Genomic DNA, 17,717 nt, shown 5'->3' on the forward strand with positions numbered 1-17,717 from the left:
ACTTTGAAATTCGCTGGGATCCATTATTAGCTTCGAAATCCAGCTGGGATCCATTTCCTAGTGAATACTAGTGAATTGGTATTAGGAATGGCTTCTAGTATCCCTTATAAACCCCCCAGACTTTTCTCATTATTTCCTTGATCGCATAAGATTTATACCGTAAAAAACCCTACTGTTTAATGAGATCTGAGTTCTTTTTTTGCTTCTTTGAAAAAATTAAAGGCCTTCAGCCCGATGCTAAAATTTGTGCAACTTTTTTTGCTTTATCATGAGAAATTATGTGACTCGTATATGTTGTTTTTCTTACAGGCCCATGAGTTCTGCTAGGTCCAAGATAACTCCTGGACTCTTCTTGCAGAAAACTGCCAAGCTAGCAAGATGATTTAAAAAAAAAGAAAGGCAAGCAAAGAGAAATCTAAATGATTTAGAAGAGAAGGAATTTTTAGACAAACAATAAAAATACTTTTCTGTTTATATTCATGCCTTTTTTTAAGCTCAAATGTTTGGTTTGAGGAGGACAGATAGTTTTAAAGATTCAAGGTCTGCTGTTTCCATGAAGGGCTGAGGAAGGTCTCACTCCTGTTTTCTGGTACTTAACGCAACAGAAGTCTGCAAGAGACCACCAAGGGCAGTAGCTCTCCTTCTTTACCGTTGCAGCCAGCAAAGTTTAGTTTAAGTTCAAAGGAATCCGTGTGGACGTTCCCTTCTGCTCTACGTTTCGTACAGATCACAGATGACAAAACACACCCTCGTGCACAGTAACAATGTTCAGATTTATAGCAGAACCCTCCCCAAAGTCTGAAATTCCACATGTTAGATATCTAAGTAGCGGTCAGTGGCATTTGCAAAAGCTTGTACCTCTACATTTGTCTTGGGTGCGCGCTGAAATGTGTTTATGATGAGCAGTGACAAAGTCCTCTGAAGATCACGCACACAGTGAGCATGTGCGTACCCCGTGCACATTGGCAAAAAGGGCCCAATAAAAATGTAATTACCGCCTTTTCATTAATCTCCTGCACCTTCTAAAATTTGAAAAGAAACAGAATTGGCCCCAACCATTGTGCAGAAAAACAGTCTCTGGGCTGTTTATAGCAGAACATTTTGGTGTCTTTGATTAAGACACTGGAAATGTTCCTCATTGAGCAATGCCATAAGCATGTTGGGTGACGGGTTTGTTTGATCACTTTGTAGTGGGGAATGAAAATACATCTGAGCACTAAAGCAGGTGCTTGAGCATTGACTTTTAATCAAAGAATAAAGTACAGATTTGCACGGGGATTTTGCATACCTATTCCTCATTTCAGATGCCATTTGAAGCATAATTTAAAGGATAGGACACAGTCCAGTGAGATTCCGAGTGATTCTGAGGCGGTGCCGAATGCTCTCCATTACCATTGCTTGCAAGGAGATTCAAAGGTAATCAGTCTTGGCAGGGTCTGAACCATCATAAATTAACAAGATAAAATGGGTAATGAAAGAATGCAAAACGCGGAAGGTACGTTTGTATTTCTTGACAGTGTTCAGCATGACTTTTGTAATTATTAACTTAACCCTAAAAGCCTGAGATAGTCTTATTCAAATGACTCAGTCTTATTCCACATTTTGTCCTAACAACATCTCCTAGCATTTCCACAATGAGGAAAAGGAAGACAACAGATTCACATCATTCATCCACAGATCTGAGTGAAGGAGAGGAGAAATTAAGACTGAAGCAAGAGGTCGGCCTGATTAGTGGAGTGTCATTAATTGCAGGCACTATGATAGGCTCAGGAATCTTTATGTCCCCTGAGTGGGTGCTACATCACATGGGGAGCCCGGCCAGCAGCCTGCTCATCTGGGCAGCCTGTGGTCTCCTGGCCATGTTTGGAGCCCTGTCGTACGCGGAGCTTGGAACCATAATTAAAGAATCTGGAGGAGAATATATTTACATCTTGAGGATTTTTGGTTCTTTTCCTGCTTTCCTTTTCGCCTACACTTCTGTTATCCTGGTGAGACCAGCTGGTTTGGCAGCTGTCTGTCTGAGCTTCGCTGAATACGCCGTTGCGCCGTTCTACGTGGGATGCTCATCTCCACAGGTTGTCATCAAATGTACAGCTGCTGCCTGCATCCTGCTTTTGACTATCATCAACTGTCTTAACGTGAGGCTGGCAACGTCTGTTATGAACATCTTTACAGCTGCCAAGCTCTTGGCTTTGCTGGTGATCGTGGTGGGCGGAGTGGTGCTGCTTGCCAAGGGACAAACTCGGAGTTTTCAAAATGCTTTTGAAAACACCACTGCAGGTATCGGGGCGGTTGGAGTGGCCTTTTACCAGGGACTGTGGTCCTATGATGGGTGGAACAACCTGAACTATGTAACTGAGGAACTCAAGAAGCCTGAGGTGAGTGAGTGAGATGGGTTTTACTTACTTAATCCTGCTGCTAATATGTTTGATTCTATCTATGATTGTGTTAAGAGTGGTAATCAAGGGATTAGAGCATTGAAGAAAGACTACTGAGCTTTCCTCCTGGCTTGTTCTGTCGTCTGGGGTAAGACACCTATGGATGTATCCAGAAAGGATAAAAATTAGTCTATAAGCAAAATAACAGCCTACCTACAAGAAAGCACTAAAATACCCCATTGACTCTAAAAGAGCTATTAGGCAGCACTTGGGTGCTTTGGGGATCAAGTTTTGTCTTAATGTTTAGAGGATCTCACTGTAGACATCTAGATTTATGCAGAAAAGCATTCACTGCTATAAACCATACAGGTTCCTTAACACCACATGTTCCCTAAAAGGCTTGATCCGTAAGGTGTGCATCAAAAACCCACTTAACTCCCCTCATTGCGCGGAGAGGGAGCTTCAGAGCAAGCCAAGCCTCACTGGAGAGGGCACCTAACTCTCTGAATGACCCTTGTCTTCAAAAGTCTGCTTTTTAGGCATTGTTCTGTCCATGCTGTAGGCACTGAAGTAGCTCACTTGCATCTCACATCAGCCCTCTCTGTGCCCTATTACCTCCTTTTACAGATCAGATGCTACAGCAGTGAACGGCCCTTTTTCAGAAAGAGCTGTGTGAGTGCAGAGTGTATGGAGTGTGCTTTCTTCCAGTGCCAGCATGCAAGATTTTACTGATTAAATGGAAATACACAGTTAAATATTAACCTAAATGGCAAGCGACGATCCTCGGGTCAGGTTGCACTCTCTCCCACGGGGCCACGAGCACTGATATTCAGACCCTTGCGGGGTGGAGGCATCAACATAAGGAATTGCTGTGTCTTGTCCTACGGTGGGAATGGGGAATGCAAAAATTGATATTTCAGGTTTTCAGATGTATAGTTCCTCTATGATCACCCTACTAGTTGTTTTTTTTTCCAGTGCTTTCAGCTGCATAAGGCAGTATTTGCTGATTTTATTGAGCCTTAAAATGATCTGTGGTGTTGCAAGATCGCAGCATCCTGTCACTAGAAAAAAAAATGATAAATTCCTTCCTAGAGAAAATCTCCTTTGTGCTGCCTTGCTTGGAATAAGCCTGTGGAGGAGTTAAATGTGATGCAACACATAGTGGTGCTTCCTCTGTGTCAGTGGGATGTTCATGGGAAGATGCAGCACACCAGGAGACATAACACACTAGTAGCAAATAAATCAGTATCAAAGTAACCAAGAAGTGTGCAACAGACATCTTAGGCAGCTATGAACCAAAGTGGTTTTGAGTAAGATTTGGGGGTTTGGGGTTTTTGGGGGTTTTTTTTTGTATGTTTTTGAAGTGTACTAGCTTTTGAAGTGTACGATCTTACCGTTTGCCTGACATCTTTGGGATACTGGTGTAAAAACTGCGATGTGAATCTGGATGTAAGTCTTGTTCCGTGGAAAAGCTTAGCGAGCAAAGGCGTTTGAATGAGAGACGTGGGTGGTGGCAAAGACAAAACAAACAAAAAAAGCCCAGTGCAGGCATAAATGTGCTGCATCTAACACTCTTGTCATCCCTTTTCCAGGTGACCCTTCCCAGAGCTGTGATGATTGCCATTCCTTTGGTTACGTGCCTGTATTTGCTGGTAAACGTGAGCTACTTGGCAGCCATGACTCCATCTGAAGTGCTGTCTTCAGGAGCTGTGGCCGTCACCTGGGGGTGAGCTCCACTTGTGGCAACACAGCCAATGCAGTCCTGTAAAATACGGGTTGTCTCCTGAGTTTCAGGAGGTCCAAGTGCTGTTCCCAGTGGGAATAACGGCACTGCATTGGTCAGGTCAGGAAGACCTGTCAGGCCGTGTTACAGGGGAGCGTGCTGCCAGTCCCCGCTCTGTCACCTGTAGGGCAGTGGATAGCTTTCCCCTGCCAAAGGCCAAGGCTGAGCAGACCCATCTCCAAGGTGCACCCAGGCTGCCAAGATGAGGTGCTCTGCATCACACCCTTTATTCCCCATTCCCATTCATTCCCTCTGAGAACCCGTGGCTCCCCTCCAGCTCATGTTTTTCCCCACGGAAAGTGGCCATAAAAAGGGTTGAAGTGCACACCAGGACCATCTCCCCACAGCCAGTGAAGATGCAGCGAAGGTCCATATCCAGAACTGGGGAGTGGGAGATGCCCCACGTTAGGCATTTCCAGAAGAGTGGAAAGGACAATGTGCTGCCCCACTAATGCAGAGGCAATGGTTTGGGAGTGAGACAGGAGCCAACTGGATGAATCCTGCCTGCTCGGCCCCTGGAAATTAGACCAGACCAAAGTCTTTTGGTTCAGTTTCTCCATCTGTGAGGAAATGGAAAATGGCACTGATCTCTACAACATCTTTGGGAAGGAGAAGTGTTATACATGGGTTGGGTAGCCTTGGGTAGTTGTATCCTTAAGTTGGCTTGTGCTTTTCCAGAGTTGCACAGAAACTATTTGTACCTTCCATCAACCTAAAGTGTTTGGTGGTATTAAACAGGCTCTGTGCAAGCCAAGGATTTTAGGAAGAGAAGGAAGGGACTGTCATGAGAGATGTAGGCACCATCAGCTTCTAGCCAGATGATCTTCCACCAGAACATCCAGCCTTAGTCTAAATATTTCAAAGACACAGAATCCATGATAGCCCTAAATGAGTCGTCTGGCAGAAACGATGACACGGGATATCCAGAGATTATGTTGCTGCTTATCCTCTTCCTAAAAAGTCAGCAGCGGCTTTGCTTCTGTGTGCATTTCACAAGATCTCTCCAGTTTGAAGATCTGACTGAGCTCTTGCTCGATGTGTTCTCTAATAGCCTTTCATGTCACTATTAGCAGGAGCTTTTAAAGGTCTAGTGCTTTGTTTGAACAGGTTACAAAGCCTCACTAAGCTGCAGTGTCATGAACTTTCTCTGCCCTTCCTTTCCCATCATTCCTAATTAACAAGTTATTTGTGAGCTTCCTCTTTTTAACATGTCTCCTTTTCCTGCCTGATTAACCTTTTCACACTGAGAGTGCCATTTAAAAAAAAAAAACAAACCACCATTGAGCTAGCAACCAGAAAGCTGGGCGCTCAAAAGCCTGGAGGACAGGTAGGTAACCAGAGGCTGAGGAGGGCGCAATGGCCGCGGTTCCCCAGCAAGAGATGCAGCTATTCAGGCCATTAAGGAAGGCTGGGAGGAGTATAAAGAAGCCAGAGAAGGACGTATCACCTTTAAATGCATTTATTCCCCATATAAGAGCAAAACTGCCGGAGAGAAACATTGTTCAGTGATGAGAGGTGCAGCCACAAAAGGAGCTCGTGAAACTCTCCCCAGCATTTCTTCCGTGCCAGTGATTTAACCGCAACTTCAGGTCTCAGTTTGCTTGTAAGAAGCTACTCTCAGTAGCCCCTGTAGTTCATGTTCAGGGTCCAAACAGCAAAGCACCGATCTCATAAATGCAAAAAACACAGTTGCTGAAGATTTTATTATTAATTTTGTGATGCATGTTGCTTTCCCTTGAGATGTTGTGATTATGGAGTTGCACAGTCACAGGAGAGGCCCAGATTCCATCATTTTGAAAATGGGAAAAATTTTAGTTCTGGTTATTGCAAGTAGCTTAATAATTGAAGCCTGAAGGACCGTGACCCAGATATTAAGCTTCTAAACTACATTTTTGAAATTATTGCTGTAGATGAGCTCCTGCCATTACTTTGGAAAGTTCAGCTCTCGATTTTTGAACGTTTGGGATAGGTGATAGTAAAAGAAGAGTACATATGGCTTAAAGCCCTACAATTCAGATGGAAATATCAACTGTTCTAAAAAAACTTTTGAATTTTGAATTTTTGCCAATTAGGTGAACAGTGTGTTTGTCTGTGTATGTGTGTGTACATGTTTGAGATAATTACCCCAAACACCAGCATTTATTACTCAACTAATATTCTTCATGCTGCTTCATTCCTGAAGACGTGCTTCACTTTTAGGTGAGAAGATTATCACATCTTCCAAATACTTCCCTTGAACTCTATTTGTGACCCTGCTACTTCTTCTGTTATGGAGATGTCCCAAAAAATGTCTGAACGTGTTGTAGAACAAAACTTCTGAAATTCAAACAATGGCTTTGGCTTAAGCCTGATTCCCAGAGTAGCAGAAATACGTGCATATGGGAATAAAGGGTTAAATTCTGATTGGGGAAGAGATTACAACGTGGGATATTTCTTCAGGTCTGCTGGGAACAGTTTTTCTGTGATCTCTAAGCTCATATGGTTGGCTGTGATAGCAATATCTCTAGGATTCGCGCCACAGCATCTGTACACAAAAAGGGGATTTTGCCTGTTGCGACAGCTTTGTGCACCATTGCAACGCAGACGGGTGTAGATGTGTGTACACCGGGCAGGAAGAAAAGCTGCCTTTTCTGGACAAGACAAAGTTACTAGCAACTAAATATTGTGGGAACTGGAAGGCGGCTTTAAATCATTAGAAAAGCTTTGGAAAAAAATTCAGTGAGAGTAACGGAGGGAAGAAACCTGTCTGGTTCTAGGATGAGTATTTGATACACCTACGAGCTGGATGTTATCCTCTGAACTCTTTTCCACCGCAGGGACAAAGTCCTGGGCAGTTGGGCATGGCTCATCTCCCTGTCGGTGGCACTGTCTACGTTTGGGTCATCGAACGGCACGTTCTTCAGCGGAGGCCGCGTGTGCTACATTGCTGCAAGGGAAGGCCATATGGTAAGGACAAAAAAAAAGGGGGTCAAGCTTGTTTTGGGCACTAAAAGAAGAGAGGGAAACACCCTGTATGTTCAGCTGGTAGAGTGATAGCTCTTCGGTGGTTTCTTTCTTGCTCAAAGTCTTTCTTCCTCATCTTTTTCAAATGTAATGCGTATCTTGTCTCCGGACTTTCTTCTTCAACCACGTAATTTCAGAAAGACACATAATCACATCTAGCCTGGATTTTAAGAACAGTTTTGAAATGAGCAACTGAAATGCTGCAGTATTGGAGGACCTAGCATAGGCTCTGGGGTGACCGAGCCAATCTACCGGCCGGGGAGGGGAAGCCTGGCCGTGCTTGCGTGTTGCAAGCTCCCACTTCCCTGCTCCCACTGGGAAGGTAGCCCCGCACTGGCAAGCTGCCTTTGCAGGCAATACCGACTACTCAAGCTGGTGTCGGGGTGTTCCAGCCTTCCCATGGGGTAGTCCAGTTCAGATACAGTATAGGTTATCTCTGCTCTTCAAGCTTCATTGCGATTACAAGGTGACGCTGAGCCTTACATCTCCCCTAGTTGGGGTTTTTAATTGGTTTTGTTAGGTGGGGCCAAGTCTGGTAGCCCAACGGAGGTCAGGCTGCTGCAGCTCCATGCTCCCTAGTCCAACCGGTAAGTCCAGCGTGTATTCCCAAAGGCACACATACACGAACACAAGTATACAACATATATACACACATACATATATATGTATATGTATACGTACATAAACAGAGAGCAGGCCACACAGATTTACACACAGACACTGGGCTCACACAAACACTAGCACAAACAGCACCAAGGGCCTCCTCCTGTTCCCCTCTCTGGCCGATCAGGGAATAGTGATAGAGGGAAATATCTGTGTAAACATGTGTATAACCTGGGTCCCTCCAGCAGCTGGGCTCAGACATTCGGTCTGCCCAGTAGCTTCCAGTCTGGATCCCAGTCTCCGCAGTTGCTGGTACCTGGGCGTACAAATCCCCAAGGCTGCTGCTGGTACGGACGCCCTCACTCACAGGCCTCCACACCTACCCACGCCTCTCCCTCTCAGGGCTTGGGCTGAGCTGCATTTGTCCTCCTCTGCTTTGAGCAGGCGTGTTGTGTCCCTCCTGGACCTTTCTGCTTCTTTGGTTCTCCCTCCCCACACCATCTGGCTCTCAGGTTTAAAGATCCCACCCCGCAGCAGCCCACTCCTTGTACATAGGAGGGAATCTTTTATGCGTATGAATGGCCAGGTTGGTGGCCATGACTGGGTTGGTGGCTACTGGTTTTGGTGGTTACTGGTTCCACAGCTTCTCTTACTGATGACAGGCTGCGTCTGCTGTATTGTAGCAACCTCTGTGCTGAGCAGTTCACAGATGGTCTGAATTTGACCGTACCAGACTAAGAGCTGAACGCTTATGCCATTTCTCAGGCACTCAGCTCTAGCAGAAGAAGAACTTCTGCATGATATTTTGGTTGGAAATGAAAAAGAAAAAAAAAAAAGCTATTCTCGTTAAACCTTCCCAATGAACCGAGCAATAGGGAAGCTAGTAATTCTCTCTGTGTTCTGGTTCGTTGCATAAGTGTTTCAGGAGTAGCCCTTGTCTCACGTTCCAGTCAGCCCAAGAGAAGTCAAGGCCCAGAGAGACGTGACAGAGGGCAGAAGCACGGGACCATGCACAAGGTCCTGATGATGATCGGGAAAGGTCCGATTTGACTCAGCCTTAGTCTGTCACACTGGTAGTTTGAAAACCTCATCTAGTCTGCCTAAACTGAGCGCATATGATACAAAATCAGTGAGACACAATAAAAATATCCTTGAGGGGGGTTTCCGTGTTTACACTCCTCGGAGTTGAACTCTTACATTATGATGCTTATTTGGTGATTAAGAGTGGCTCTGGCCGCAGGCAGAGCTCCCGCCAGCAGCTGAGGGGGATGAGTAAGGGTGTCTGGGTACGTGATATGATGGTATATTGTTTTGCTTTGGCTTCCAGCCAGACATTCTGTCTATGGCTCATGTGCGATGCCTCACGCCCTCCCCTGCGCTGCTGTTTACATCTGCTATGTCTTTAATAATGATAATATCTGGAAGCTTCACCAGTATCGTGAACTTTTTCAGGTATGTATGAGTAGCGTTCCTCTTTGCATCCCCTGTGCGCCTGGTTTTTGACATTGTTTTGGAAGTATTTCCTTTGAATATTTTTTTGAGCCTGGGCTCTTGCTTTCTAACCAATATTGTGGAGGGGAGGAGGGGAAGAAAGAAAAGGAAGAGCTTAGGATCCAGCATCTTTGCAACACATGAATGCTTCTGTCACTATATACTTAACTGGTTGTGATTCATTCTCATATTGAAATGAATCTATAATATTCAGATCATTCTAAAGTTCTCGTTGTGCTGGAAAAGAAATAAATGGAAGAACTGCTAAATTTATATCAATATTCTCCCTTTTAATTGGAGATATGAACATCTGGGATCTGCAAGGCAGGTCTGATATTCCTGGAAGATCTCACCCCAAATGTAATGCTGCCTTTTTTTTTTCTTTTTCTTTTCCTTCCAGTTTTATAGCATGGTTTTTCTATGGCATGACTATTTCTGGTCTCCTGTATTTAAAAATCAAGAAACCGGAACTGCCAAGATCTTACAAGGTGAGGTAATCACATAAAATCCCAAAACCCTTTTCCAATATTGCCCAAATAACTGAGAGTACGTTATGAGGAAAGAGCGAGCACCAGGGCCGGTTGCTTACAGATTTAGCGTGCTTGTCCTTTTTTTTGTTTCACATTTTGTCTCGGCAAAGTCAATGAGGGGCAAGATAGTGTGAATATACAGGCATAAGTCAAGGTTGAATTCTCTGTCTTGATAAGCTAATAATGCACTGCCCCCTCACTGTGGAAAATATGTCTGCCATGCCCTCTTTTTTTTCTAAGACGTTTAAGAGGAAAATGAAGGATGATTCTGATCAACAATGCAATCACCCGTATATGCTCTCAGAGCTTGGTCAAACTCCTCAGAGGACAGCCCAGGTGTAAGAACCTCACGGAGGACAGAACAGTCAGCCAGAATGCCCCAAGTCCTTTCAGATGGCCAGGGGAGAGGTTTGTCCCCCACAAAACAGCGAAGTGGAAGGAGATGAGGAGTTGCCTGTTCTTCCCCCTGGTGCCATAAGCGAGTTGAGCTGCAGCGCTTCCTCCGTGACTGGGGGAAATGTTTTTACAGAAAAGATCCCAGGAACAGGAGACCCACAAGACCGTGAATGCAGGACAGTGACTTTTCCCTGAGAGAAGCTGAATGAACATCCTGGTTTTCATGGGGTTCCTCCGGGAGACGGACGACATGCTGACACTGCCAGGCTGTGCAAAGCAATAGCGGGTGTCCCGTGGGGCTTAGCATGAAGGAGAAGAGCAGTGCTCTATTAAGTTTTCCAGTCACTGGCTTCTGTGGCTGTGTCCTGAAATTAGGATGCTGGATGAAGATGTTCACACAACTGATTGGCTGAATAGACTTTAAGGAAAAGAAACTCTGCTTCTGCAATAGTGTTTCATACACTGCATACAACTCCCACGGTCCTCCAGGCCAGTCCCGTGAGGATGTCAGCCTGCTGCAGCCTTTGGCTCAATGGCCTCCAATTATTTCCTTAACTAGAAGCAGCTCATGTCTGAAGGTTCCAGGTCAACTGACAATGTATGGCTGATGTCCTGCAGAATCTGCATGCGCATTGCAGGTTTATATTTGAGGGTAAGATTTCCCTTGGTTTGAAAACAACCATTTTTATTAGCATTGTGCCAAAAGCGTTAGAAGACAGTGGGGAGGGAGCAGAGTGGAGCATCCCACTAAGGCAGATGAAGCCAATGGCAGATCTTCTCCGTGCTCTCACAGGTAACCATGAAAAACATTTCCTTTGGTCTATATCAGTGCCCTTGTGCTGGACAAAAGGCACAAAAGTAAAAATTGGAAAATTCCAGATAAAGCGTTCAGTTTTTCATCTTGTGAGATCATTTTGTGTTATGCATTCATGCGCCTTTGAGGGAGGCTGCCTTCAAATTTAAATGCTTTATGACTAGGCTTACAGAAAAAAGCCTTTGAGGTTGCCTGTCCACCTATCTGTCAGCACATGAATAAACCTTTTTGCCCAAGGGAGTTAAGGTTCAGTTATGTGATTTGTGCATGTTGCTGCGTGGTTTGTCCACAGCTCAGCTTTTGGATGGAAGGTAGTAGGAAAAGCAAGAACAAACCTGGCACTAAAAACAGTAGTTTGTGTCTTCAGGCCTAGGAGGGCAGGGAAGACCAGGGGTTAGGGTGTGTGGCAGTGGTCTAGCTCTTGCAGGGATTTTCAACCTTGGAGCGGGGGTGGTCTGGGAAACAGGATGTCTGGATTAATTGGAATGTCTAGATAATACCTCAGGTTGCAGCAGGATTTCATCTAAAAAGCCTTCTTCAGAAGTTTCAGGGTTGTCCAGACTCAGACTGGCCCAGGATTATGTGAGTCTTCATGCTGTTTTTTTGCTTTCACAGGTCCCAATTATCATCCCCATAATCGTGTTGATGGCAGCTGTGTACCTGGTGTTAGCTCCCATCATTGACCAACCCCAAATTGAGATCCTGTACATCGTCCTGTTCATTTTCAGTGGCGTCATCCTTTATTTCCCACTGGTTCGCTACAAGTGCCACCCTCGCTTTTTACAGAAAGTCACTTTACATCTCCAGTTGTTCCTGGAAGTTGCTCCGACCACCAGGGATGCAAACTGAGATAACGTCCTCCTGGCATATGGCTGCCCGCCCCTCATGGTTTATCCCAGCACCTTGGTTTTCAAGGCTTAGAAAATATTTTTCTGTAAGGGAGAATGAGTAGAATGAAAGTGTCCCTAAAATGTCTAGCTGAGAGGGACTACAGCCATGACTCCTCATGTTTCCTTAAAATTCTGGGGACATGTTTTTCTCATTTTCAGCTCTGCCTTGGCAGATTACATACAGATTCCAAAGGAATATGTGCTTTTGAATTTTCCATCCGAAGAAGAGCTGTTCCTCAAAATCTTAGCTCTTAAATTTCAAGGCAACCGTCAACAAAAGGCTGACAATGAGATATTATCCCTATAGCACGCTGTGACCCTAAGCCATTCTTGGCAATGCCTTTAATTATTTCCACCTAGTTCTGCCCATTGTGATTGCAGAGCTTCTGAAATAAAGAAAGCGTGGGCACACCATGTTCATGGCAAAAAACCCCACCTTTTCCACTCAGTTGTTCACTCTGGGAGTGTGCTTTTCCCTTGCTCCTTCCAGTCCCAGGTGCACAATCACAACAGTCCTTTCTCTGTCTCAGTACATGGTTCCACCACATTTCAGCCCAAATTATCCTACACCTCCTGCAGAAAAACCTCTGACGTGAGACGAGAAGTACTTTAAAGCTCTGTTTACTCAGTTGAGAATGCACTTGTCATCTGGGATCCATCCATTCATGATGAGGACACAGGCAATGTCACTTAAGTACTGACAGTCACCCAGTATCCTTCCTGTAATTCCCCCAAAGACAAATAATTTTGCTTGTGACAAAGTAAGCGAAAAAAATAATCTACAGCACATGTGCCAGAAAGATACTCTCTTTGTGAATTAAAGAAGCCACATACTGGGCTACGTCAGCAGAAGTGTGGCCAGCAGATCAAGGAAATACTCCGTCTCTTTGGACTCAACACTAGTGAAGACACCTGAAATACTGTGTCCAGTATTCAAGAGGGAGTTCAAGAGGGAGTTGTGCTGTTCAAGAGGGAGTTGTGAAGACAACAGAGCCAGGCTCTTGTTGAGGGCGGCAACTAGGGGCAACAGGCACAAATTGTGGCTTGAGATGTTCGGGCTGGACTTCAGGAAAATGTCTTCTCCACGAGGGCAGTGCAGCGTTGGAGCAGTGTGCAGGAAGGTGGTGAGATCTCAGCTCTTGTACGTGTTCCACCACAGACATTTCCACTAATTTCCATGATTCTAAAGACACAGCACAAAAAAAGTCATGGGCTGTGCTCTGCCCACACCTGACACGCTGCAGTCGCTGTTGTTTCCCATTACCTTGAGGCTCAACCCTTTCCTCTTGTTCTAGGGGAAAAAGAAACATTGTATGCTGGTTTCTTTCCATTTGTCCAGATTGTTCCTGGATTAGTCATAGGCTAAAAAGGTCTAGGTGTTAGTCCCAAAAATGTCTTGTCGTGTCTCAAAGTACCGAGTGTTACTCAGGTCAACTTTCTGTCAGCATTTCTTCTGCAGATCTGTACCTAACACTGCGTTCCTGGAACAGGGTCACTTGATCCTCCAGACCTCTTCCAGCCCATCTCAGAGCCACGTATCTGATTACAATCTCATTCTGTAATGCCGCCCCTCCAGTTCCTATGAGGGACGATACCAGCAGCTACAGAGAAAGACAAGAGTCTTTTCCAAGTGTTAGGTATGATAAAGGTATGATAATGGGACCGGCTGTTGCTGCTCATCTTCTAAATCCTTAGCTTAAACAGTGTTTAGGAGAATTTCTTTCCACTGCTTTTTACTGGAGTTGTCAACAAAGGCCAATGAAGGAACAGTTTGCCCCCTTAATCCTATGACTAGGCAAAATTTTTGGGATGCCACCTTGTCTTCCCTGATGGTGAGGGTATACTTAAAGGACTGATGAGCTCAGGAGCTCTAGGTTAACTTCCCACCGCTGCCCTAGGCACTGCCTGGGCTCTTCATCTGATGTCAGGCAAGCTTCTTAAAGGAGCTACATCTCAGCTACTTATCTAAAAATGAGGCTAATATTATGTCTGATTATATTTTTTTGGGAACAGTCTCTGTTTCCTACATGTATTTATGGAGCCTACCACATGGAACTGTGCTCTTTTGGCGATCTACAGTCCATATCCAAAAAGTGGGAATTTAAGGCTTATTTCAAGGTTAGACATGTGCAATACTTGTGGCTTAAGCTACCTATCCCTGTGTACCTAAGTACAATCTGGGTAGGTATTGTGTGCCCTTAATTCTTGTAGAGCAGGAGTTATTGCCACTGTTTTATATTACGGGTGTAGTACACTACAGATGATGAGGAGATGAAAGGATTAAGTGGCTTGATCAAAGTCACCCAGGAAATGTGTGGAAAATGTGACTGTTTCTTCCAAGGTGGAGTCAAGTATCTTATCATGTAGTCCATCCTTTCTCCCTGTGCACCTCTGACATATGAGCAATAACAATGAACACAAAAAGACTTAACACTTTGCATAAGTAGCCTTTATATGTTATTCGTTTGTGTATGGATACAGGGGAGCTGAAAAGCTGCAAGTATCATAAATTGCACCCATCTCATTTTCCATAGATATTGTAACAAGATGTTCTTTTTATTTATGTTGCCTAGGGTTTGCATGCGCAAGTGTTCATAATGCCAAAACGAGATGCTGAAAGCTCAGAGAATGGCAAGATAATTACAATAAAATGGACATTAAAATGAAGTGAATTGACGTGGTTGTTGCTGTTTTTCATCCAAGGAAAACAATTCCATATAAATTTTACTGCATGAACATAAACAATCAGCATCAGGCTCATCTCTCCTTGCATGAAAGGTTTAACTACATGCGTGGGTGCTTATATGTGCGTACACTCATTTTTCAAAATGATTGCTTATCTGTTTCAACCCCAGCATATGCAAATCAGAATCTCTCTTTCCGTCATCAGACATTTGCAGTAGAAGCGTCAGGAAGAGGCAGCATGTCCTCACTGTTCATCGCTACGGCACAGAAACAAACACGACGGTGGGCAGAGCTCTATAGCTGCCACCATGTCTACAGGTTGTGCTGTAAGATCATGTTGGTCTTCTCTGCCTCCGAAGCTCCAGATCCCTCTGACCTGTGCTTTGCCCCTTCCTTTGTGGGCTCTGAGGAAAACGGGACTATCAGCATTTCCCTCAAGGTAATCAAAAGATCTGTACTTCACCTCAAGACCCTGAGTATAGTTGAATCTCAGTGCTTCGGCTGGCAACCTGCAACCACCAGTCAGGGGTGTTACCTCGATGCACAGCGCTGAATGTCTTTTCATGAATTCCTCAGAAGCATCAGAAATGGACTACACCTAGAGACAGTCAAGGATGGTCCAGTGTGTGAGAGGGTACAGAAAATCCACCTCTGGTGGTTTTCTGATAAGCCTTGCTCATATGCCCAAGTTGAAGTAATTGTCATCATTTGTGGTTGAGGAGAAATTTCCCCTTGGGTGAGACAGAACAGAATCCATAATGATTTTAATTTTCCTCTGTTGCAGAAACACAGTTCACCTGCTTGGACTGGCTGGGTTTATCTCATCAGTTCACTGCTAGTGCAGAGGGCTTGGCATTCAGTCTCTCCTGCCCTTTCCTGGGACACAGAGAGTAATCAAGGCCTCACTGGAGGCTCTCAGCAGTGCTAACTTGCTCTCCAGGTCATCAGACTGAGGGGATTGTAGAGCTTCTGTTTTCAGAGATGAAATAAATACAGCCAACTCTGGGAATCCTAGACCATTAAAGCGTGCGTTGGAACCGACCTCTGGAAGTCTCTCATCCAAATCCCTGCTTGGAGCAGGACTATTCCCCACGCTAGATTAGGTACCTGTGGCTCTATCTCACCACGTCTTGGCAAAAACTCAAGCATGGAGACCCCACCATCTCTCTGCACTGCCCTCCTGATAAAGAAATTTTCCGTAAATCCAGTCTGAACCTCTCAGGCTGCAGTTTGTGGCTGTTGCCCTTCACTGTATCATCTACTACTGGCAAAGAAGTTGTCTCCATCATTTTTTTAACTCTGCTTCATGGATCTGTAGGTTGCTCTTTGATTGGCTCTTATCCTTTTTGCCAGACTCAACAAGCCCAACTCCCTCAGCTTCTTCATGTAGGTGACGTGCGCTAGGCCTCTAACCGCCTTGGGAACTCTCTGCTGGACCCTCCTCAGTTCCTCCCTTTCCTTTTTGAACTTGGGAGGGGTCAGAAAGTTGGATGCAACATTCCAAGTGTGCCCTTACAGCTGTCGAGTCTACAGGGACACTGATGTCCCTTCATCTGCTGACCGTACTTCTCCTAATGTAGGCCACTGTGCGTAACCCCAGCTTCTTTCAGACAGTCAGCTCCCAGCCTGTGCTGGCACATGGGCTTATTCCACCCCAGATGCAGGACTCATGCTTCTCATTGCTGAACTGCAGGATGCACCCGCTGGACTAATCCTCAAGTTTCTCCAGGTGCCTCTGAATCGAAGTTCCACCTAATTTAGTACCACCCGCAAATTTGCTGAGAGCACATTTTGTCACATCATCCAGGTTGTCCATGAAGACACTGAACATCGTTGGCACCAGGTTCAACTCTTATGGTACTTATTACCAGCTGCTGACCAGATGTCAAGTCACTGATGTAGCCTTAGTGATGTAAAGGTGATGTAAAGGTGATGTAAAGGTGATGTAAAGGTACACACCTCTGAGAGATTCAGCTGAGTGGAAGGCAATGGCAAACCCTTATTTTAGAATTGTAGAATGTGTTGGGTTGGAAGGGACCCTTAAAGGCCATCTAGTCCAACCCCCCTGCAGTCAGCAGGGACATCTTCAACTAGATCAGGTTGCTCAGAGCCTCATCAAGCCTGGCCTTGGATGTCTCCAGGGATGGGGCCTCCACCACCTCTCTGGGCAGCCTGTTCCAGTGTCTCACCACCCTCATTGTAAAGAACATTCATCCTAATGTCTATAACGTTTTATACAGTTGGTGCTTCTATAACGTTTTATACAGCTGGTGCTAGTATTAGAAACTTTGGATAGGCTGTGATAAATCTACCCATCAGGATGCCTCAGTCTGGCAGTTTACAGGGATCAGTACCTTGCACTTTATCATTTATTGACTAGTTCATTGAATATCACCAGGGTCTTTGTGTAGGTGACTCATTCCTCATGAAGGAATGATTTTTGCTAAAAAAGGATGCAGACCCAGGGTCATAAAATAAATGGGTGGTCTTAGGTTTGAGAACTAGCAGTGAGACTAACGGGTAGTGAAATCGCCCATCTGTTTTTAGACTTGAGCTACCATGGCAGATTTGTCCTCGGAGGCGGTGAACCCTACGGGTTGAGTGTCTGGCAGATAAATGATCATCTTTTACTTCTAAAGACTGGTCATTAATTCTTATTGTTTAATTTCATGGACTATGCCCTGGTTTTCATGCAGTGAGATGACAGGCAATGGGGGAGCTGAGAAAAGGCAAAATAAGAAGTAGACTGAAAGAGAATTCCTATATGTGCAAGTCTTGGCTTGTGTGTCTGAATTACCTGTGTAAAATCCAGACACGGACAACACCTAAGCAGCAAAGACAGTTGCCCAGAAGTTCAGAAATGCCAGAATAGAAGTTGTTTGTTCAGCAGCGATTCCTTTCCTTTCTGTTTGTACGTTCTGGGCCTATCTTTTAGTGTGTAATCTATTTTTTCCACAGCACATCTGTGTCATTAATGGACAAAGTAGGGCAACAGTTCAGTATTTTGCCTTTTCCCGTTGCTTGGTCTGTGGCTGCCATACTTCATCGACAGGTCATGATTCCTCTGAAGGGACGGCTGCGGAATGAACACAAATTTTCAGCATTAGGTACGAGGCCTGGCACAAGGGGCATCGCCTCAGCCCC

At 44.9% G+C, this 17,717-nt stretch overlaps 1 protein-coding gene across 2 annotated transcripts; it reads left to right on the plus strand.

Annotated features, from left to right (window-relative positions):
* The first annotated feature begins 518 nt into the window (after window positions 1-518).
* LOC141740137 (b(0,+)-type amino acid transporter 1-like) lies at window positions 519-11,847 on the plus strand. 2 transcript variants are annotated; one of them, XM_074578369.1, is made up of 7 exons: window positions 519-628; window positions 1,625-2,378; window positions 3,971-4,104; window positions 6,978-7,107; window positions 9,095-9,219; window positions 9,659-9,746; window positions 11,614-11,847. In XM_074578369.1, the coding sequence occupies exons 2-7, from the start codon at window positions 1,635-1,637 to the stop codon at window positions 11,845-11,847; spliced, it is 1,455 nt and encodes a 484-aa protein (XP_074434470.1). In that variant the 5' UTR covers window positions 519-628; window positions 1,625-1,634. The 2 variants fall into 2 exon arrangements, with proteins under 2 accessions (XP_074434470.1, XP_074434469.1); XM_074578368.1 differs by lacking the exon at window positions 519-628 and adding an exon at window positions 1,379-1,416.
* The last annotated feature ends 5,870 nt before the right edge of the window (window positions 11,848-17,717 follow it).

The sequence above is a fragment of the Larus michahellis genome, chromosome 3, assembly GCF_964199755.1.
Source record: "Larus michahellis chromosome 3, bLarMic1.1, whole genome shotgun sequence".
Taxonomy (NCBI): Eukaryota; Metazoa; Chordata; class Aves; order Charadriiformes; family Laridae; genus Larus; species Larus michahellis.

Excerpts from the sequence above, each read along its gene's own strand:
- LOC141740137 (XM_074578368.1), top strand. The coding sequence starts at position 1,379 with ATGCTCTCCATTACCATTGCTTGCAAGGAGATTCAAAG. Across the intron at positions 4,105-6,977 it reads GCTGTGGCCGTCACCTGGGG|GGACAAAGTCCTGGGCAGTT; the intron begins GTGAGCTCCACT and ends TTTCCACCGCAG. Across the intron at positions 9,747-11,613 it reads AACTGCCAAGATCTTACAAG|GTCCCAATTATCATCCCCAT; the intron begins GTGAGGTAATCA and ends TTGCTTTCACAG.